Here is a 23,186-nt window from a genome sequence, read left to right as displayed (position 1 = left end):
GCAATTCTGTCTGTTTCAGTCCAATTCAGCCCACATTCACCAAGTTCTTACTATGTACAAGACCCTGTCCTGGGCTATGGGTGACACAAAGATGAAAATGCTGTACTGACTTGTTCAGAGAGCCCTTCTGAAGTAGATCAAGAAGCCACCATAGTGTCTGGCCCAGACTCAACTCCTGATGGAAGCTTGTTGCCACATACTGGGATAAGAAATGGGTATATGGAGGTCTTTCCAGTTGAGGTCAGAACCTTTCTGTTTCCATGGAGAGTTTTTTTTCTTTTAGGTTTTAATGTTTTGTTTTGTTTGCTTTTAGGCAACTGGGGTTAAGTAACTTGCCCAGGGTCCCACAGCTAGTAAGTGTCAAGTGTTTGGTCTGAGGTCGGATTTGAACTCAGGTCCTCCTGACTTCAGGGCCAGTGCTCTATCCACTGCGCCACCTAGCTGCCCCCATTAATGTTTATTTTATAATGAAAATCACAATCGGCATTTACATACTGCAATTTCTTCCCCTTCACTGCACCCCTCCCCCCACCCTTTAAAACAGGATCCTCTTTTAAAGCCTTTCAGTAGATATAACCCCTGGAAACTCTCCTGGCAGCTATCTTGGATGGTTGCCATGAGGTGGCTACTGTCAGTGAGCCCAGCATGAAGTGAACTTGAGGGTGTCTCCCTGTAGAGTTTTAAGAAAAGGACCATTACCCATGTTTCTAAATGGTGAAGAGGAAGCTAGCCCCTTGAAAGCTTTTTCCTCCCAGTCCCAAACCACACAATTAGTGTAGTCTCACTCCTGGAGAAGAATGCCACACTTCCTTCCAATCTTCCCTTCCTCAGCCATCCATTGTCACAAATACAGACCAGTGCAGTTCTTGGCAGGGATTTGGGGAATGCCAAGATGTGCTTACATTTCCCCTTAATTCTGTAGTAATAGCACCAGTGGACCAACGGCTCCGAATGTCTCCTAGCCACCCACTTGTCTATCTGTTGACTCCCATTTTCTATCTTCTTGCGCTCCCAAGCCTAATTAGCTTGGATGCTCCAGAAATAGAGGTGAGATGAATGGCTAGGGCTGGTATTTCTTTGATGTGCAGCGGGGAAGTGGCTAAGGGACCTCAAGTGTCTCCCCTTCTCCCTCAGCTGCAGGATCTGGTGGCCCTCGTCCGAGGGCAGCTGTCTAGGATGCAGAGAGCTGTGCTGTCAGCACTCATTGTCATTGAGGTCCACGCGAAAGATGTGGCTGCCAGACTAATAGAAGAGAATGTGGTCAGTGTGAATGACTTTGAGTGGATCTCCCAGCTAAGGTAAATGACCAGCTTTCCCAGCTCGACCAGTTCCTCTCTGTTGCCATGGTAAACTGAGCAGACAGAGAGAGCTGGTAGCAAACCGGCACATAGGGTAGATACAGGTGGGGAAGGTTGGACTGGAGGAGGGAACAGGTTAGGAGCTGGGCAAGGCAGGAGAAGGGGCTGGTGACAGAGCCAGAGGCAGTGGTCAAAGCCAAGTAGGCAGAACCCAAGAAAGCAGAAAAACTGAGGTGGCAGAACAGCATAGGGACTGCTCCTGTTATTTCAGTAATGCAAGGAAACTCACTATGCTGGAGCAGATTGACACCTCCTCTGAAACTTGGAGAGGTGCCCAGAGCCCTGAGAGGGTTATTGACTTGCCCAGAGTCACAAGCCGGTCTGCATCAGAGGGCAGACTTGAACTTGGGTTCTCCTGGCTCTGAGGGCAGCTCTCTATCTACTAGGCTATGATGCTTCTCTTTTTTAATTAAAAAAAAATCCAAAAAACCCCTCCCAAACTAACAAAACCTGAAAAACCTCAATTTAGCCATACAATCCAATTATCAACTTCTCCTTAATCCTCTTTTTTTTTTTTTGCTTTTTGGTGAGGCAATTGGGGTTAAGTGACTTGCTCAGAGTCACATAGCTCATGAGTGTTATGTGTCTGAGGCCAGGTTTGAACTCAGGTCCTTCTGAGTCCAGGGCTGGTGCTCTATCCACTGCACCACCTAGCTGCCCCTAATCCTTTTCTTCTTAATCCTCGTCTTTTTCTTTTTAGATCTAGAAACATGTCTGACTTTTTGTTTAGTCACAATCAGTGTATAGGCTGTTCTTGCAATTCTGCTTTCTATGCCTTGCATCATTTCTCCCTGTAAGGACATTGGTTGGTATACCAACTGGCAGACCACGTTGATGTACCCAAATTTTTTTGGTCACTCCTTGGCTGAAGCTTCTTCCATGCTTCATACTAGGGCAGAAGCCAGTCTCAGGCATAACCTGTAATGTAGCTGTTCCCCATGTCCATCAGGCCCTGCCACAGACCTACTGCAGCCCCAGACAGCTTCTGCCCTTCATAATCATCCTTCAGTGCCTATCCCAACACAGCTGTTTGGTGTTTGGGGGGGTGTGATGACTGGCAGGTATTACTATCTTATCGGTGTAGTTTGGAGCCCCCGGGATTTGCTCAGGGTGGCCTGAGTGGACCAAAGCTAGAGCATAAGGGTAGGAGAAGGAATGGAGGGGCAAGGGCTCCACCCCGCAGATCCTGACCTAGCCTAGGGCCTCTGCAGCAGCCCTGCTCACCACCAGGAGGTTCTTTACACTGGTGAGGAACAGGGGAGGACCAGAAACTCTGAGAAAGAATAGGACCGTACTCTGTACATCTCTGGAGTCCTTCCAGTTGCTCAGAAAAATGTAGTGATGCATCCAATCCATAAAAGTAATTTAGCCCCACTTTGTACCCCTGGCTTGCATAAAAATTGAGAAAATTTGCCTAGTGTAACATATCATCTGGCTGCTGGCCCTAGTGTACCACCTGACCTGTGCACCCCAAGAAGTCAGATCATTTGTGATGTTCTCACCCTTGCTCCTTCCCCTGGAACAGCCACCCTTCCCCCAAGATGCCCTTCTCCTGCCCCATGAATTTGAACTCAGTTCTTCTAAATCTCCAGGTACTACTGGACCATGAATGACTTGTACATCCGTGCAGTCAATGCTGAATTCATCTATGGCTATGAGTATCTGGGCAATAGTGGGCGCCTGGTGATTACTCCCCTCACAGACAGGTAAAGGAGGCATCTTTTGGCTCTGTGTCATCTTCTCCCACTCCCCGCTGCTTTTTCGTGCTCTCACACTGGGAGCTCAGAAGCTTCATGTCACTTTGAACCAACAGCTTGGTTTGTAGAAACCTGGTATTTAGGGGATGCTAGTGTCTGAGTACAGCCAGGATCTAGTGAATCCCATGGCTATTAGGACCTGTGGTGCCGATTGAATTCTTTATAGCTTGGGGAACAGGAAAAAGCAGAAAAAGTCCTATCTCAGGAGATAGGCATTCCAAGACAATCAGAAACCAGGCAGACAAATTAGTTGGCAGAGGTAATAATCAAAGCCAGAAATCCACAGCAAAGAGAGAGTCTGGCGGGTGGCGACGTCTAGGTTTCAAGCCTCAGGGGTGTAGTACTTTGACAACGTTAAACTAGACAAAGAGAGTAATTTCAGTTTATGGACTGAGAGTTTTAATTCTGGCCATGGGATGCCAGGCTGGGCCTTGTCCTCTAGCTTTGACCAACTTCCATTTAGCACCAGAAGCTCTATGTCATCACCACCTTCACTGATCTCCATAAATCTGTGGGACAGTAGATATCCTTCCTCCCAACCCAGAGAGTCTGTGATTCCAAGAATTTGTGTCTAATCTTGCCTCGACTTCAGTTTCCATCCATCTAGTGGTGGAGTTGGGTCAGATAGTCTTTGAGGATTCAGCCAGTGGGGGCCCTCTGTAGTTCTGATGTAGCCTAGCCATGCAGTAGCTAGGAATGAGCCAAGATAGAGCTTCTGGAAGAGGTGGTGTGTCTGTGGATGGGGTCAAAAGTCTGTGTGCAGGTCTTAAGGCGTAAGAATGATGGCTCAGAGCCCTAGGAGGAAAGAGCTGGCCTGCTTAATGCATTCCACATTTCCTCTGAGTCTCTGTTTGCTCCTCCTAGCTGTGTGGCCATAGGCAAATCGCTTCACCTCTCTGAGAGGTAACACTTGTAGCATTTACTTTGCGGAGTGGTTGTGAGGCTCAGATGAGAAAGGTGGTCAACACCCTGCAAACCTCAAAGATCTCCAGCCGCGTCAGCCATCGTTCTTCCTTTCCTCTTTCCTTCGTGTAGGTGTTATCTGACTTTGACTGGGGCCTTGCACCTCAAATTTGGAGGCGCTCCTGCTGGCCCCGCAGGGACTGGGAAGACAGAAACAACCAAGGACCTGGGGAAAGCCTTGGCCATCCAGACAGTGGTGTTCAACTGCTCTGACCAGCTGGACTTCATGGCTATGGGCAAGTTCTTCAAAGGTCTCGCTAGGTGAGGGTCTCATTTCAGGGAAAGAGTCAGGGGAGCAGCCGCATGGGAAGTCTGCCCCATGGGACTTGGACTGAGGAGGCCGAGCGTTTCTGTCCCAATGATGGGGAGCCACAAGCAGCCACCAATGAAGGCAACATTGCGACAGCCAAAGGAAGGGGAGGGGGGAGTGGCAAGAAGACTTGTGAAGGCACTTGGCTCATCATCCTTCACTCCAGGAGCTGTTCCTTGGAAGAGGGTTTAGACTTGTCCTGCTGGTCCCCAAAGGGCAGAACTGGGGCTAATGGACAGAAGTTGTTAGAGCTGTCCAGAGGTGAAATGGGCTTCCTTGGGAGGGAGTGTCTGCAGGTAAAGAAAGGCCTGGTGACTGTTTGCCAGAGTGACAGTAGAGGGGACTCTTTAGATATGTGTTGGGCTGGATGGCCTCGGGGATTTTTTCCAATTCTGAGATTCTGAGATTCTGTGCTTTTGTTCGATGTCCATGACATGCTTGGAAAAGATGGCATGCAAGGGACTTTGAGTGGTCCTTGGGTTTTTGCCATGGCTGGAATAAGCTTGCTCCAGCTGGTAGGACTAGTCCCCTCTTTCCCGGCCCCAGCACACGTGATAGTGTGGAACTGAAACTGTGGCAGTCCATTGTTCTGGGCTGCCAGGCCTTATCTGCATCATGCCCTGCTGTGGTCTTGTATCTCCCAGGCTCTATGCCCTGTGCTGAAGATACAAAGATGGAAAAGAGTTTCTGACCTCAAGAAACGTATAGCCTAATGAGGAGGAAGACGTGAAGCCAGAGAGGGTAGAATGCGATCCAGCCCCAGATGGTTGTCTAGCACTGTTGGAGCGTAGGGTGTGTGAAGGGGAGAGCCAGGCCAATTCCCAGCTCACGGGTTTGTAGTAAATAGAAGCCATGAAAGGACAGTTTATGATCAGACTGGGGTATTTTTTATGCCACACTTTTTTTTCAAGGTTTGCAAAGTGCTTCCCATATGCTATCTCCTTTGATCCTCACAACAACACTGTGAGGTTGGTGCTTTTATTATTTCCATTTTACAGGTGAGGAAACTGAGACTGAGAGAGGCTAAATGACTTACCCAGGGCTGCATAGCTAGTGTCTGAGGCAAGATTTGGACTCAGATCTTCCTGAAGCCAAGTTATTCTCTCTCCTGTGGCCCATAGCTGCCCCAGGCTTGGACGTTTGGATTATTTTGGTAGCCTTGTGAAGGGCAGGTAAGTGCAGTGGAGAGAGTGCCAGGCCTGGAGTCAAGAAGACCTGAGTTCAAATTTGACCTCAGATACTTACTATCTGTGTGACTGACTGTGTGACCCTGGGCAAGTCACTTAACCCTATTTGCCTCAGTTACATCATCTGTAAAGTGACCTGGAGAAAGAAATGGCAAATCACTCCAGTATCTTTGCCAAGAAAAAAGGCAAAACAAAACCCAAATGGGGTCATGAATAGTCAGACACTACTGAAATGATTGAACAACAAAAAGTCTTGTGAAAGATGAATTGGACAGGAGAGAGTAGGGAGACCAGTTAGGAGCCTATTACAATAGTCAAGGCCAGAACCATTCCCTCAGTGAATGCTTTCTAGCAGGCCAGCCCTGCCTCCTGTTGCCTACATCCCTCCTCTGGGGTATGGGACAAATAGGGCCCAAAGTCATTCATCTGTTCTAGTTGAGTCCCCAGGGAAGTCCCTGCTCCCCCTGCCTTTGACCCTGAGTGGAAGGTTCTGGCTCTCTGTCACACTCTTCCCGGCCTCACTCAACCAGCCTGAAGAGGGAGAGGGACAAGTGCTGAGGGTCACGTCTGAGTGCAGAGATGGCGGTGGTGGAAGAGAGGCGGGTGGGTGGAAAAAAGTACTGGAATTCTCACCACCCTATGTTTTCCATCCTAGGGCCCCCAGACCAGGAACAAATGGCTTAACTAGCAACTGGTTAGCAAGAATAATTAGTGAAAAAGGAGGTTAACAGCCGGTGTTCAGGAGTGTGCTTTTTCCTTCCCAGCTCTTGCCAGTGGCCCAGGGTCTCTGTCTCCCCGTTCTTCTTTCTTGCTTCTTGCCCCCAGTTTTGACTGTTTCTCATTAGAGCTCTGGCCAAAGAGAGAGTTGATAAGGACCTGAGTTAGAATAGTGGCAGGCTGAGTGCAGAGAAAGAAAGAGATTGGGGTGAGGAAGAGTTGGCAGGACTTGGCAGCCAGTTTGTAGTTGTGGGGGAGGGACTGGGGGAGGGTCAGGTCGAAGAGAAGTGCAATCAAGAGATTTAGGGAAGCTGGGAGGCTTGGGGGGAGTGCCCTTAAACTTGAAGATTGGCTTTGGAGAGGATTTTCAGAGGTTTGCTAGGGAGGTCTTGTGAAACAGAAAGGGTGTGATTTTCCTTTGCACTTAGAGACTTGGCATCAGACCCCGGGGCTTCCTCCCCATGCTGGATAGTCAGCAACAAGAGTTTGTATCTCAGGCTACATAAGTCAATAACTATAAACTGAACACCTACTATGTACAGACTGCTGTGTGGGCGTTGAAGGGGGCAGAAGGTTCTAGTGTGTCTGAGGAGACAGTGCTATAGGCCCAGATCACTATGGCCTGGGAGGTGATGGACCTCCCCTTGTACAGAACCAAGAGGGAGGCCTCTGTTCAGGTTGGTCCTTGCAGGCCGAGCTCTGGGTATGGGTGCTGCCTACTCACCAGGCTTACTTTCTGCTTAGCTCCGGGGCATGGGCTTGCTTTGACGAATTTAACCGCATTGATGTGGAGGTGCTGTCTGTGGTGGCTCAGCAGATCACAACCATTCAGAAAGCTCAGCAGCAGAGAGTGAGTAGAGGCTGGGCGGGCAGAGCTGGCTGGTGGCCAATAATCCCTCACTGCCCTTCGAGGAGGCCCCACCTCATTGGCATCTTAAGATCTCTTGTCTTTGGGGGGATGTTGGAAACCTCTTTCGTTAAAAACACCTCAGTTCCCTGCTCCCTATGCATCATTCACTTCCCTAGTGAGGACGTCATTAAAAAGCTTTTTAAAAGGGAATTTGGGTTATTGGTTCATTTGCTCATTCTGCAAACACTGGTTGCGCACCCCGCGGGGCAGCCGGAGCAGGAGCGGATCAGGAGCTGATTCTTAGACAGAATTTGGAGCTTCCGTATTAGCATATAAGAAGAATTTAAATTGATCCGTGAATCTGAGTATCTCTGAGTATCTTTATGCTCTTAGGAAGGGGCGGTCACATAGAAAGTGGGAGGATGGCTGATGTTAGGCCGCTTGGCAGGCCACAAGGAAGGACCTGTGTACTCCTGGGAGTCTAGGAGGGCTTCTCTGAAGCTGTTCCAAGGGGCCCTTCCCCAGGAAGACTGAGAGGGATCTTTTTGCAGGTAGATCGATTCATGTTTGAAGGAGTCGAAATCCCACTTGTCCCATCGTGTGCCGTGTTCATCACTATGAACCCAGGCTATGCTGGACGCACTGAGTTACCTGACAACTTGAAGGTAAGTCCCATATACGCTGGCCCACAAAGGCACTGGGGACAGGCGGGTCTGGGCTCTAGTCCTCGCGGTGCTCGAACAGACTGTGTGGCCTTGGGTAAGTCACCTCTTCTCTGGATCTGTTTCACCATTTAGATGGCCTAAGATCATGTCGATAATGGTAGTACCCTGGTTGAACTCATGGGGCTTAAACAAGAGAATAGATGTGGATGTGATTCAAAAAGTACGTTATTACCCACCCAGTCAGCCTTCCTGCTCAGGTCTCTTCCTGATTTGCTTTCCCTTTTGGTATCTATGGATTAAATTCAACACAATTCCTTTCTATAAATATTTATTAAGCAAGGGTCTGCGCTAAGCGCAAAGAATGAAACTGTCATCAAAGAGTTTATATTATATGTGCAGATACACTGTGGACTTGAGTAAGTAAATACAAAGTATACACAAAGCCATTTCTGGGAGGCGGCAGCACTAGTGACTGGGATGGATCAGGAAGGGCCTTGAATAGACAGTGCTTTGCTGTGTACTGGGCTTTGAAGGATGCTAGGAATTCTACAGGACATCAGTGAGGAGAAGAGCGCATTCCAGATGTGGGCACTGCCGGGGGCATTGGGCTTGAGGCAGGAGACGCAACACTTTGTACAGGGAACAGCTGTGTTTGGTGTTTGGGCTGGAATGGAAGTTATATGAAGGAGATTCACGTGAAATAAGACTGGGAAGGTAGGTAGAACCCAGATTCCGGGGAGCTCTCAATACATCAGGCTGGTGATTTGTGTGCTGTGTGACCAAGTCACTTAACTCTGTTCGCCTCAGTTTCCTCATCTGTAAAATGAGCTGGAGGAGGAAACGGCAAACCCTCCAGTATCTTTGCCAAGGAAACCCCAAATGGGGCCGCAAAGAGGCAGAAGGACGGAAAACTACTAAACAACAAGAAAAAGATTTTGGAGTTGGAATATCAACTTAGCGGCAATGTGAAAGACAGGGTAGAGAGGGATGAGCCTGGAGTCATGGACTCCTGCTGGGAAGCTGCTCCACTAGTTCAGGCGAATTAGAGTCTGAGCTAAGGTCTGAGGTGTATGAGTGGAGAGAATAGGGTGTATGCCAGAGAGGCTACAGAGGGAGGATTGGCAAGTCTGCTTAGTTCAGAGCCTGGGACAGAGTAGGTTCTTAATAGGTGTTTGTGGATTGATTGGAGTTGGATAAAAGGGGATAGGAAGCATTATCACTGGGGGGGAAGGCCTGCACAAGGGAGCCTGGGGTGGGGGCTGAGCCATGCATGGGACAGGCCAGATCTTCTTCTGATCACCTCACTTCCTCCTCAATAAACTCTAGTGGGTCCAAACTACCTCCAAGATCAACTAAAAAGTCCTTTGTTTGGCACTTAAAGCTGTTCACAGCCTGGCTGCTTCCTACCTCTCCAGTCTTCCTACACCTTGCTCTCCATGTGTTCCATGCTCCAGCCATCCCGGCCTACTGGCCTCTCCTTGCATACAACCCTCCACCTCTTATCTCTGGGCCTCCGCCCCAGCTGTCTGCTGTGCCTGACGTGCTCTGCCCTCCATCCCTGGCTTCCTCCAAGACTCCTCTCAAATGCTACTTCTCCTCCTCCGTTAGAACGAGCTCTTTTTTGAGCATAGGGACTGTTTTTGCCGTTCTGTGTTTAGGACAGTACCTGGCACATAGTAAGTGCTTAATAAGTGCTTGTTGCTTATTGGTTTGTTTGGGGGGCTTCCCTTAAGTGGCCTGCCTTCCCACGGTTGGAATGGGCTTTGAGAAAAGTGATGCTGCAGGCCCAGGTGTAGAATAAGTTTCCCCACCCGCCTGTGCTTGTGCTCCGGGATCTGCTGGACGAGAGGGTGGCCCGTAGGGAGGGAAGGTCAATGACCACCGTGATGGCGCTCCTCTTTGTGCTCCCGCAGGCTCTCTTCAGACCTGTGGCAATGATGGTTCCAGACTACACCATGATTGCTGAGATCTCTCTCTACTCCTTCGGGTTCAGCGATGCCAAAGTCCTGGCCAAGAAGATCACCACAACATTCAAGCTGTCATCTGAGCAACTTAGCTCCCAGGTGAGGCCCTGCCTCCCTTGCCCCGATCTCAGAGTTCATGAGAGTTCTTAAGGAAGCCAAGTTGAGCTCGTGGCTGGGTCCAGTTTCACTCCTCAGGCCGTAGCTGTCCTGTCCCAAAGAGGATGACACACACTCCAGAGGCCAGGCTTTTCTCTTCCAGGAGGCCGGGCTCAGGGGGGAATGCCACAGCCAGAGTTCAGAGCAGGCAATAGGAGAAGACTCCAGGCAGACAAGTTAAGAAGTGGAGAATGTGCTAATTGCAGATATCAGAGTGAGGAAAGTCTGATACTGTCTCCTAAAGAGGATCTGTAGCAAAGTAAAGCTCAGTTAAAGGGATTAAAAACAACTTTATTTTATATACAGGTAGGTAAGTTATAGGTACATGGTTTAAGTAAATTTGATTGCATTTAGCTCAGTGATCAGACTGTGCTTGAATCCCCAGCTGATGTGTTTCTGCCTGTTTCTTTTTAACAATTTTTAAAAGATGGAACTTTTTAAAAACATCACATTATTTCCTGATATGTTTTACCCCTCTCCTTTGCACCCTGCCTCTTGCACTTGCTTGTAAGGGAAAAAAAATAATTTAACAAACCTGACAGAGCAACCAAGTCTGACAGTGTATGTCGTATTCTGCCCTTGTAGTCCCTCACCTTTCTACTGAGAGAAAAGACATGTGTTTCCTCCTCTTTTGCTTGGAGCCAAGATTATTTATTGCACTTACTCTGAGTCTAACTGCCTTTTAACTTTTTCTTCATTTACGTTATTTTAGTCATAGTGTATGCTGTTCTCCTGGTTCTCCTTTCTTCATTCTGCATCACTTCGTTCAAGTCTTCTCATTTTTGTCTCAACTCTTTATATTTGTCATTTCTTACAATGCAGTAACATTCCATCACGTTCATAGGCCAAAGATTGTTCAGCCCTTCAGTAATCAGTGGGCACCTACCTACTTTGCTTCTATTTTTTTTTTGCTACTGCAGAGAGTGTTGCTATGAATATTTGTTTTATATGGGACCTTTTTTTCAGTCTTCGATTTCCAACAGTGAGATTGTTGGGTCAGAGGGTATAAAGAGTGAAATTACTTATTGCATCATTCCAAGTTGTTTTAAGAAATGGCTCCACCAAGTCTCTTCATGTGCCTATCTCCCTATGGCCCCTGCAATGTGTATTGTTTCTGTGTTTTTAGATCATCTTGGCCAATTGGATAGCTGTGAGAGGAAATCTCAGAATTCTTTTCACTTGCATTTTTTTTACAAATTATGAGCAATTCAGAACATTTTCCCACATGATTATGAATCACTTGAATTTCTTTTTCTGAAAATTATATCCTTTGACCACTTTAATGTTACTTGAGGTTGAATTAAGACCACTTGTTGAGTGTGCTGTAGGAGTATGACTCCTCTGCATCTCTAGGAATCATGAGTGCAGTGATCCCTAAACCTCTGCTTAAACTCAGGCTCCTTCCTGACCTCTTCTGAGGTCTTTCAGGACCTGGGGTCTGGTTCCACCTATCTATGCTTTGTGACATCATCAGAGTAATAGTTAGAGAAAAGGACTGTGACCATCTTCTACTGAATGGGAAGAGTCCTCCAGGTGTACTTCTCCAGGGTTTTCTGAGATAGGCCAAATACTAGACCACTAAAGAAGAAAGAAATTCAATTTCATTTCAACAGACATTTATCAAGAACCTAGTATGTGCAGAGCCCTGGGGGAAACACTGTGTTTAGATAAAACGTGGTCCCTGCCCTCATGGAGATCCCAGTCTAGGAATAAGATACACAATGGATTGGACAGAAACCCCAAATTGTGGTAATATATTGCATGATAAATGAATAAAAGAGCCCTTACACAATGTTGTGTGAAGTCTGAAGGGATAGCAGGAAAGGTTTTCCTAGAGGAGGAAGCATTTAAATTGGGCTTTAAAGGATCAGTAGGAATTCCTTCTAAGAGCTGACATTTTTCTCCTAACCTGTAAGTTAGGTCATGCAAGCACAATTACACCTATTTTACATATGAGTAAATGGAGACTCAGAGAGGGAAGTGACTTGGCCAAGGTCACACATTCCATAAGTGACAGAGTTAGGATTTAAACTCTGGGAAAAGAGGGATTGGACTAGATGATCTTTAAAGTAGTGAGTCTGTTAGCTTCTTCTTCTTTGACCATAAGATGTCTTTTAGATTCAACATGGTTCCTTCTCCTTGTGGTAACAGGATCATTATGACTTTGGGATGAGAGCTGTGAAGACCGTTATCTCTGCAGCTGGCAATCTGAAGCGGGAGAACCCAACTATGGGTGAAGTAAGCATCAGTGACTCAGGGCGGGCCCTGACTTGGCCTCCCCCTCTGAGCTCTCTTCCATATGGAAGAATTCCTCTGGGGGAGACACCCCAAGAGGAAGCCAGTCCCCAGAGAACCCAGACACAGTTTTTGGGGTCTGGGGCTGGCAGGAGTGGGTCAGGAGGGAAAGGAGCTCCCAGAAAAAATCTGATCTTGGTGGTATTGTAGGAGCTGATCTGCCTTCATGCCATTCGGGATGTGAATGTGCCCAAGTTTCTGCAAGATGATCTCAAGCTCTTTTCAGGCATTGTATCTGATTTGTTCCCTAACATCAAGGAGGATAGCATAGATTATGGTATCCTGGACCAAGCGATCCGCCAGGCCTGCTTACAGGACAATCTGAAAGATGTAGATGGTGAGTGAAACCTCCCACAGAAGGGCAGGATGGGGTCCTGCTTCCCAGAAGTAGCCTCACTGTGCCATTGTTAAGCAATGCAGGGTGAACTAACCTCTAGGTCTAAAGATGAGGTGGATACTCAGAAGTCTTACTGTGTGAATATTCTTTTTATTTGTCATCACAAACAGTATTACAGTGTTCTAGTCATCTGTCAACAAGTATTTGTTATGTGTTTACCATGTGCCATGCAGTAGGGAAGACCCATGGTCCCTTGTCTCAAGAAGCTTACATTCCAATGAAGTGGACAACATGCAAATAATAACAAACATACAAGCTCTATAGAGTGTGAATGAAAGACAGTCTCAGAGGGAGGGAGCTGGTACCTGGGGAACTTGGGGAGGAAAGGAGGGAAAGTATCTCAGACACGAGGGCCTGCCAGTGAAAAGGCACTGAGTATCATGGGTGAGCCAGCATGGAGGCCAATGTAGCCAGATCCAGGAGTGCACAGAGGCAGGAAGGGCTAGGCTGTGAAGGGCTTTAAATGCCAAACAGGATTTTCTGGGTGATCCTGGAGGTCATAGGGAGCTACAGACATAGGGTTATTGAGTAGGGGAGGTGACATGGTCAGACCTGTGCTTTAGGAAGATCCCTCTGGTAGCTGAGTGGAGGGTGAGTTGAAGTGAGGAGGGACCTGAGGCAGGGAAGCTGACTTGAAGGCTTTGGCAGTAGTCTAGGTGAGGAGCCCTGAGGGCCTGTACGAGTGTGTTGGCTGTGTGAGCTGGGCATGTTGGGAAGTTTAAAATGACGAGATTTGACAAGAGATTGGTCACGTGAAGCGTGTGCAAGGGAGTGTTGACGACATTGAGGTTGTGAGTTGGGGGGAAAGGAGGAAATGCTATTTACATAGAACCTACTACATGCCAGGCTTTTCAGTTATGATCTCATTTGATTCACAACAACCCTGGGAGGCAGTTGTTATCATTATTCCCATTTTACGGTTGAGGACATTGAGACAAAGAGGGGTTAAGTGACTTGCCAAAAGTGACATAGTCAGTAAGTCAGATACGGTCGGATTTGAATTCAGGTATTCCTGATTCTAGGCCTGGCGCTCTATCCACTGTGCCATCAGATGCCTCAGTTTGCATGCCTGGGAGGCTAGTGGTACTCTCTGTGTTAATAGGAAAGTTGGGAAGAGGGGAGGATTTGGGGGAAAGATAATGAGTTCTGTATTGGAATGCTGAGTTCGAGATGCCTGTGAGACATTCAATTTAAGATGTCCAAGAGATGGTTAGTTTGTGATTCAGAACCAGGGCTCAGGACAGAGATGAGGAGAAATCTGGAAATCAGCTGCAAAGAAAGAAAGAGAGAGAGAGGAGCCTATGGGAGCTGACAAGGTCACCACTTGAGGTATTGTAGAAGAAGAGAAGACCCAGGACAGAGCTTTGTACGCTGCTTTTAGCAGAGTTTATTCAACCATTTACCAGCTGTTGGATATTGAGGTTATTTCCAGTTCTTTACAGTGACAAATCATCCTATCTGTATTTTTGAATGGCTTCCCCTTTTTATCTGTATGACAATACTCAGCTTATATGTGCAAGAATGACTGGCTGACTTTGACCTCGTAAGATCAGAAGATTTGTTGCTGTAGGAGGACTTAGATTTTATCTTGTCCAATCCCATTAAAAATGAGTGGTTTAGGAAGATCTCTATAATATAAATATAAATATCATACATATGCAATTATATATAATTATATGTAATTATATATAATATATAAATATTAAATATAATGGTATATAATATATAAATTTTATATGTTATATATATATATTTATATAATATAAATAAAGTGGTTTACCCAAAGTCACAAATGGCAAATAAGAGAGCCAGAAATCAAAGCCAGATCCTTTGATTCCGAGTCTGGCTAATCCTTGTCTTCCTTCCTCCAGGCTTTCTAACCAAATGTATCCAACTGTATGAGACCACAGTGGTGCGCCATGGTCTCATGCTTGTAGGACCTGCTGGCTCTGGGAAGACCAAGGTAAGAATGGTCCCATGACTGAGGTAGGCTACATTCAGGTCCCCTGGGTTGGCTTGAAAGCCGGAGGAGCAGGAAGAGGGAATATATTCCATTACCCTGCCCTGGGCTCATTTGCTAACCATGGATGGCAGCTCTGACTTCAGAGAGGGTTGATCATCTCATGTTGCCATGAAATCACCAACGTGTGGTCTTAGCAAGGAGTTGAAAACAAGGGCTCAGAAACTGTAGCACCTCCCATATTGTTTGTGAGTGCTTTCAGCCTATTCATCTGCGAGTGTAAAGGAAACCTCTGGTTATCCATGTGTTTTTAAGGGATGGCAGGATGAAGGAGCCATTGTAGTTATAATGAGTACTTACTTTCCTCTTTTTTTTTTAAGTGAGGCAATGGGGGTTAAGTGACTTGCCCAGGGTCACACAGCTAGTAAGTGTTATGTGTCTGAGGCCGGATCTGAACTCAGGTCCTCCTGACTCCAGGGCCAGTGTTCTATCCACTGTGCCACCTAGCTGCCCCTTTGCTTTCTTCTTGCAGACAGCTCCTCCAAGGTCAGTGGAGGGGCAGCCCAAGAAATTAAGAGACAGAAAGGACCTACTGGGTCCCCAACTCCCTGCCGAGATGGGCTTACCCAGTGAACACCCTTGGCACTGCTTCAGAGCTGGTGAAGGTACCGATAGGGCCAAGTGCAGACTCAGGAAATCAGAAATGGCTTGGTGCCTGAACCCATTCTTTTTCTGGGCTGAGAGGAGGGCACTTGATTTCTGTTTCTGACATGTGCCTCCCCCGACACAGATTGTTAGCCACCTGGATGAAGTACTTCTAGCTGCACCACATTCCTAATCCTGTTCCCAGGCCTAGAAGCCAGGATGGCTCCTTTTCATAGTCAGGATCATAGAGCACAAAGGGCCCTTAGAGATCTTGTGGGCTAGCTCTGTCACTCTCCTGATGGGGAAACTGAGGCTGCCTGAGAAAGGGACTTGGTTAAAGTCCCCTAAAGAGATGGGGGCAGACCCTTAAGATCCAACCCAAGACTCTTTTCTCATGTATCTTCTGCCTGTTCAAAGTTAGACTTTCTCCTACATCTCTGTCTCACCAGTGTTACAAGGTCTTGGCAGCTGCAATGACATCCCTGAAAGGCAAGCCTTCCGTTAGTGGTGGCGTGTATGAAGCTGTCAATTACTATATCCTCAATCCCAAATCCATCACCATGGGTCAGCTCTATGGGGAATTTGACTTGCTAACACATGAATGGTAAAGTTCTGTCTCTTCAATCCTACTTGGGGTCTGGGGCAGCTGAGCTCTCTCTGGAATTTGTGTTTCCCAGTAAACCAGAGCCCCCTGAGAACCAGGTCCTAGGCCCAAGGTTGGACCTGTCTGCTGCCTGGTTTCCTAGTTCCTCCACTACTCCTTCTCATTGCTCTCTTTCATAATGGTGGCTATGCCCAGCCATATGACATTTAGTCTTCTGCCTTTCCTACCCCTATCTTTCCTGACATATATGCACTCTGTCCCTTTTTACCATTCTCCTTTGCTTTCCATAGGACCGATGGGATTTTTTCCTCTCTCATCCGGAGAGGGGCCATTTCCTCTGGCACAGACAAGGAAATGGTACATGTTTGATGGTCCAGTGGATGCAGTTTGGATTGAGAACATGAACACTGTGCTGGATGACAACAAGAAGCTGTGCCTCAGCTCGGGCGAAATCATCAAACTCACTGAGGTGCCTTTTTCTTTTGGGCCATCCTGGGAGAAGCCGCCTACACTGCCCGTGTCAGACCCCTGCACCCAGGTTCTCTGAGCTGATGTTCACAGAGACCTGCCCACCTTCCGGCTTCACCTCTGTAGGGCTGGCACTAGTCCCCCATGACACATCTTCCTTATGGGTAGTGTCCTTTTGTCCCTCCCTCCTTTCCTGTTCGTGTTCTGGCTTGTCATAAACCCCTGGAACAGTGCAGCAGGACTAGGGAGCCACATGGTGCCAGCCCCAAACCCAGTGTGGGCCAAGAGGATCTCCTGGGAGTCACTGTGAGAAGAGCATTCTCTTTTCATATCCCTGGGTAACTCAGGCTTTGATCCTTTAGACTTCATGGCAAAGTGCTCTCAAAGCTGGAGCACAGTGAGGGTTATAAGGGAGAGATCATTCCCATTTTACTGGTGGGGAAGCTGAGGAGCATAGACAAAGTACACTAACCATGAAATTTGAATAGATGCCAAGTCTCCCAATCAGGAGATGGCCATGGTGCAGTAAAAGGTTCACTGGATTTGGAGTTTGGAGTTAGAAGACCCCAGTTTGAAGCCCAGTTCTACTTCTTAGATAATCCACTTGTTTCTGGGCTTCCATTTCCATAAACTGAGGGAAAGCTGGATTTGACTAGACTACCTCTAAGGGCTCTTCTTCTTGCTCCCAAATCCAGGCCTACCTCCACCCCAGTGCCCTCTTCCATTTCTGATCCAGAGTGGCTATCCTTCTATCATCTTTTTGCCAGCAAGTTGGTGGGTGCCATCAGGAGGCCTCTCCCTTCTTCCTATACTTATTGCCATTTCTACCTGAACTGTTTCTATCAGGGAGCAGAGAGTCTCTTTAGAGCTGCTTAGAGCTCTCAGGGAAAACCCGTTGTGACAGAGCCTCTTTTGAATTTGTTGGTTACAGTCAATGACCATGATGTTTGAAGTCCAGGACCTGGCGGTCGCCTCTCCTGCCACTGTGTCCCGCTGTGGCATGGTTTACTTAGAGCCCAGCATCCTAGGAATCATGCCCTTCACTGAATGCTGGTTGAGGAAGATCCCCAGCATCATGATGCCTTTCCAGGAGAAGTTTGAGAGCCTGTTCCAGAGGTTTCTGGAGGTGAGTGAGGCCTCTCAGGACAAAAGCGGTCTCTGGACTACCTAGAATGTCCCCTATTTGTTCAGCACCAAACTCTCTAAGAACAGGATGCCCCCACTAGCCTTGTTGTCATTTTCGAACACAACACTCCATCTCCTGATTCTGTAACCCCCATGCCTAGAAGGATTTCCCTCCTCACACCCACCTTCCAGCTTCCTTGGTTTCTTTCAAGACTCAACTCAAATCTCACTGCCTTCAAAAGTCCTTTCTCATTCTCCGTAGACCCTAAAATGCTAGTGCTTCCCTCTGAGATTACTTGCCATTTATACAGTATATATCTTGTATGTATAATTTTTGTATGTGTTGTCTTCCCGCTAGACTAGAGTGAACTTATTGAGGACAGGGGTCGTGTTTTTGTTTTCCTTTGTATCCCTAGCACTTATCACAGTTCTTGGCACATAGTAAGTGCTAAATACATGCTTGTTGACTGATTCACTTGATTGACATCCGGTGAGCATGGGAAAAGCCAATTCTATAAGAACCACTTTACAAGGCAGAGGGTGGACTGCAGCTTGGGAAATAAAATTAGAGATCCCCTGTACAAGGCAGACATCAGCCGGGCTTCTCAACTTGGTCTTTTCCAGGAGTCCATTGAGTTTGTCCGAGTATCAGTGAAGGAAGTGATTGCCTCCACAAACAGCAACCTGACCATGAGCCTCCTCAAGATCATGGACTGCTTCTTCAAGCCATTTTTGCCGAAGGAGGTAGGAAGACTATGGCTCCTTGCCTCCCATCCCCCAGCTTAGCTCTCCTAGGCCAAGATGGACAAATAGAGAGGAGCCATCCAACCAATCCACCAAAGTGAAGTGTAGGATAGGAGATCACAGTATCATGGGGAATTTTTTGTTTTTATTTTTAAAATGGGCTTTGCTAATGCCTTTTGTCTTAATGTTACTGTCACTTCCTGCCCTGACCCAATCCTAAACTGTGAAGAGAAAGGAGTTCATGGGTACCAGTCATACTGGAACTTGGAATAACAGTGGATGAGGGACCTCAGGAAGAGAGACAAGATATTTTATTGGCCAGAGCATAAAAGTAAGGTACATTGGAAAGATAATTCAGACTTCTAAGAGAGCCAGGTTGACAAAGATCTGGGCTACCAAAGACATAAGGCACAAGGAAATCATAGACCACTGAATTGTGGATTTGGAGCAGGAAGTGACCTTGCAGGTCATCTAGGCCATATCATTTTACAGTTGAAGAAATTGTGATTTAAAGAGGTTTAGCAACTTGCCCAAGATCAAGCATTAGCAGTGGAATTCGAACCCAGGCCCTGTGACTCCAGAGTCAGTTTTCTTTCCACCCCAGTATGCTGCTTGCTTGAGTCCTCAGACAAGAATCCTCTCTCTTCTGGACAATCTGGGTATCACAGTAACTGCCATTCAGCCCTATGGCAGATCAGTTGTACATGAGGGGCTTCACTTGATAGTGTAAGATGGGTATGTGACCGAATAAGATAAGGGTTGTTCAAAATGGAGTTCATGAGTGGCCAGGATAGACAGGCCTGAGACTTCTGCTCACCCTGTGAGGAATCAGGAAAAGAGCCCTGAATGAGTATTTTTTTCTCTAACCTCCAAGAAGGGTACCAGGCTAGAATTACGTCTATTGCTACTATACATATTGTTGGTCTATAGGGTGGGATTATTTGAGGGAATTCAAAACAAAAGGCACTTTCTTAAGAGGGCAGGTGGCTTAACCCTTCCCACCAAAGGCTGGTTACATCACAAATAGCAAATAATGAGTAAACCTTTTTATCCCAGCAAACAGAAACGACATTTCTATAGTACTTACTATATGCCAAACACCAATCAGAGAAGTTACACAGATTGTAATACACCAGAAAATACACAATAATAGATGAGCTCTTCCCTGGGAAAGAGATGAGATCTCAGTGCAAATTTAAAGAGGCTAGCCTGATCTCACCAAAGGGGAATGTCTCCAAAGTTTCTAGGGAGGTAAGCTGGAAATCAGAGATATATTGAAGAGCTCTCTTCTCCTACATGTCCGCAGTTTCTAAAGTCTTCCTCTTTCTCCCAAATATGCTTAAGAATACACAATGCCCCCAAGGTGAATGAAAGCCCAGTTATAGTAGTAAAAGTTTCTTTCTATCTTGGATGATAGGCTGAGCATGTTGTTGTTATTTATTACAGGTAATTTTATTGCATCATTATCTGAAAAGGATGCACATTTAATATTTCTGCCTTTCTGCATTTGATTGTGAGGTTTTTATGCCCTAATACATGGTCAATTTTTATGTAGGTGCCATGCACCTACATAAGATATGAGAAAAAGGTATTTTCCTTTCTTTTCCCATTCAATTTTCTCCACAGGTCTACATACCTAACTTTTCTAAAATTCTATTCATCTCCTTAACTTTTTTCTTGTTTATTTTGTGGTTAGATTTGTCTAGTTCTGAGAGGGGGAGGTTGAGGTCCCCCCCCAGTATAGTTTTGCTGTCTATTTCTTCCTGTAACTCACTTAACTTCTCCTCTAAGAATTTGGATGCTATATCACTTGGTACATATATGTTTAGTCTTGATATTACTTCATTGCCTATGGTACCTTTTAGCAAGATGTAGTTTCCTTCCTTATCTCTTTTAATTAGATCTATTTTTGCTTTTGCTTTGTCCAAGATCAGAGTTGCTACCCCGTTTGTTTGTTTGTTTGTTTGTTTACTTCAGCTGAAGTATAATAGATTCTGTTTCTGGCTTTTTACCTTTATTCTGTGTTTGTCTCTCTGCTTCAAATGTGTTTCTTGTAAATAACATATTGTAGGATTCTGGTTTTTAATCCACTCTATTTGCTTCCATTTTATGGGAGAGTTCATCCCATTCACATTCAGTTATGATTACTATCTGTATCTTTCTCTCCATCCTATTTTCCCTCCTGTTTATGCTTTTCTCTCTCTCTCCTTTCACCCTATCCCTCTTCACCAGTGTTTTGCCTCTGACCACCACCTCCCTCAATCTGTCCTCCCTTCTATTAGCCCCCAACCCTCTTTTTTCCCCTTTCCCCTCCTACTTCCCTATAGGATAAGATAAATTTCTATACCCAACTGAGTGTATGTTATTCCCTCTTTGGGTCAAATCTGATTCAAACAATGCTTACCCCTTTTCTTCTTTCCCTCTACTTTTTTGCCTCTTCATGTGATGTAATTTATTCTGTTCTGCCTCCCCCTTTCCTCTTCTCCCAGCACAGTCCTTTTTTTCCACCTCTTAATTTTTTTTATATCATCAAATTAATGTCAACTTATACCCACACCCTCTGTCTATGTATACTCCTTCTAACTGCCCTAGTAGACATATAGTTCTCAAGAGTTATAAGTATCATCTTCCCGTATAGAGATGTAAACAGTTTAACCTTATTGAATAGCATGGGTTTTTTTTTTCCTTTCCTGTTTACCTTTTTATGCTTCTCTTGAGCTTTGTATTTGAAGATCAAATTTTCTACTCATCTCTGGTCTTCTCATCAGGAAAGTTTGAAAATTCTCTATTTCAGTGAATGTCCATCTTTCCCCCCTGAAAGATTATGCTCAGTTTTGCTGGGTAGTTGATTCTTGGTTGTAATCCAAGCTCCTTTGCCTTCTGGAATATCATAATCCAAGCCCTCCACACCTTTAATGTAGAAGCTGCTAAGTCTTGTGTAATCCTGACTATGCCTTCTTGGTATTTGAATTGTTTCTTTCTTGTGGTTTGCAGTATTTTCTCCTCAACCTGATAGTTCTGGAATTTGGCTACAATGTTACTTGGAGTTTTCATTTTGGGATCTCTTTCAAGAGGTGATCAGTGGATTCTTTCAATTACTATTTTACCTTCTGGTTCTAGGATATCAGGGCAATTTTCCTTGATGATCTCTTGAAAGATGCTGTCCAGGCTCTTTTTAAAATCATGGCTTTCAGGTAATCTAATAATTCTTAAATGATCTCTCCTGGATCTGTTTTCCAAGTCAGCTGTTTTTCCAATGAGGTATTTTACATTTTTTTCTATTTTTTCATTCTTTTGATTTTGTTTGACAGATTCTTAATGTCTCATGGAGTTATTAGTTTTCACTTGCCCAATTCTAATTTTTAAGAAATTGTTTTCTTCAGTCAATTTTTGTTCTCTCTCTTCCAAGCTGTTCATTCTCTCTTGCATAACTCACTTCTTTTCCCAATTTTTCTTCTACTTCTCTTATTTGATTTTTAAAACCCTTTTTGAGCTCTTCCAAGAAGGCTTTTTGGGGTTGAGACAAATTCATATTCCCCTTTGAGGCTTTGCATGTAGGCATTTTGACATTGTTGTCCTCTTGTGAGTTTGTGTTTTGCTCTTCCCTGTTGCCATAGTAGCTTTCTATGATCAGAGCTCTTTTCTGTTTTTTGCTCATTTTTAGCCTATTTCATGACTTTTAAAGATGAGCTCTGCTCCTGGGACACAGGACAAGCTTCTTGCACTGGGGAGCCAGGGGACTGATCACTGGCTTTCTGTGCCAGGGCCTCAGGTGCTAAAGGCTTGCTCATTGCACTAGGATGGCCCAGCCTAATCATGCCTGTTGTGCCAGGGCTTCCAGGGCTGGTAGTTTACCTTCTGTGCTGGGGCTGGAGGCCTCCAAGTTGGCCTGCTATGCACTGGTCTGCTGAGCTAGGACCAAGGGGCCTACATTGCTAATCTGTACTGTGGCTAAGAGCCTCACATTGGCTGGCCTAAACACCATCTGCACTGGGCTGTGCTCCACTTTTTACCCAAGTGAGACAGATCTTTTCTGAAGTCCTTCTAAGTTATCTTAAACTGAATCCATTTATAGGCTTGACTTAACATTGTTTCTGAAGGAAATTAGGGAGAGCTCAGGCAACTTCCTGACTTTTCTTTGCCATCTTGGCCAACAGGTTTGCATGTTGTTGTTCATGACTCTGTATAGAAAAAGGGCACAGAAAGAGATGAAAAGTGGAAGCTGTGGTCCTTAACTCATAACCTGAAAGGAAAAGAAAAGAAAAAAAAACACCTAAATTCCAGATGGTAACAAAGTGTCTATGAAAGCAAATATCTTCCCTATAGGCAAAGGCTGAGTCCAAAAAGGAGAAAGCTCAAGTGGAACGTTCCAAGATTCCTATATTCAGTTTGTGAAATTTCCCATGACTCCATGCACAGAAGATTCTCCAGGACTCTTCTGCTTGTAACTTTCTCCTACCACCACTCAGCAACCCAGGCTGTCTCCTCTAAAGAGCAAAGACTTCCTGCCAAAATGGCCTCCTGTTTTGTTTTGGTTTTGTTTTGTTTTTCATTTAGGCAATTGGGGTTAAGTGACTTGTCCAGGGTCACACAGCTAGTGTCAAGTGTTTGGTGCAAGGCTGGATTTGAACTCAGGTCCTCCTGACTTCAGGGCCAGTGCTCTATCCACTGTGCCACCTAGCTGCCCCTCAAAATGGCCTCCTAAATAGAAAGTAGGCAGCCCAGCTCCTCAACACTCCAGCAAAACCTTCAAGTTCACAGAAGACCAAATAATGATCAAGAAGTCCAATGAAAAATTATAGCAGGTAACCAAAAACCCTCCAGAAGCACAAGGGCAATAGGGAAGATGTCCCCCAAACAAAGTGAATGCCAATGTGGCCAGAGGTGGGCTGGCAGGTAGTTTGTAAGGCTCTGTGTCTCAGAAGCAGCAAGAACAGAGTTCTCCTGAGAAAGTTTGGAGGGAGGATGTGTCAAAAATCCCTGGAAACTTGGAAGACCTGGGAATGGGAGCAAGTAAGGAC

General features: G+C 45.9%; 1 protein-coding gene across 1 annotated transcript in view; it reads left to right on the top strand.

Annotated features, from left to right (window-relative positions):
• Positions 1-23,186, top strand: part of DNAH1 (dynein axonemal heavy chain 1) — a 160,759-nt gene that overhangs the window by 76,025 nt on the left and 61,548 nt on the right. Inside the window, 14 exon segments of the mRNA XM_020971578.2 lie at positions 1,135-1,298; positions 2,951-3,064; positions 4,151-4,339; positions 7,037-7,142; positions 7,694-7,807; positions 9,721-9,870; positions 12,079-12,165; positions 12,373-12,559; positions 14,491-14,582; positions 15,674-15,828; positions 16,119-16,179; positions 16,181-16,297; positions 17,228-17,422; positions 18,046-18,165. Of these exon segments, the coding sequence (XP_020827237.1) occupies positions 1,135-1,298; positions 2,951-3,064; positions 4,151-4,339; positions 7,037-7,142; positions 7,694-7,807; positions 9,721-9,870; positions 12,079-12,165; positions 12,373-12,559; positions 14,491-14,582; positions 15,674-15,828; positions 16,119-16,179; positions 16,181-16,297; positions 17,228-17,422; positions 18,046-18,165 (1,851 nt within the window).

This window comes from Phascolarctos cinereus, unplaced genomic scaffold, assembly GCF_003287225.1.
Source record: "Phascolarctos cinereus isolate Bilbo 61053 unplaced genomic scaffold, phaCin_HiC Scaffold_4;HRSCAF=312, whole genome shotgun sequence".
NCBI lineage: Eukaryota > Metazoa > Chordata > Mammalia > Diprotodontia > Phascolarctidae > Phascolarctos > Phascolarctos cinereus.
This window is presented reverse-complemented; position numbering and strand designations above follow the sequence as displayed.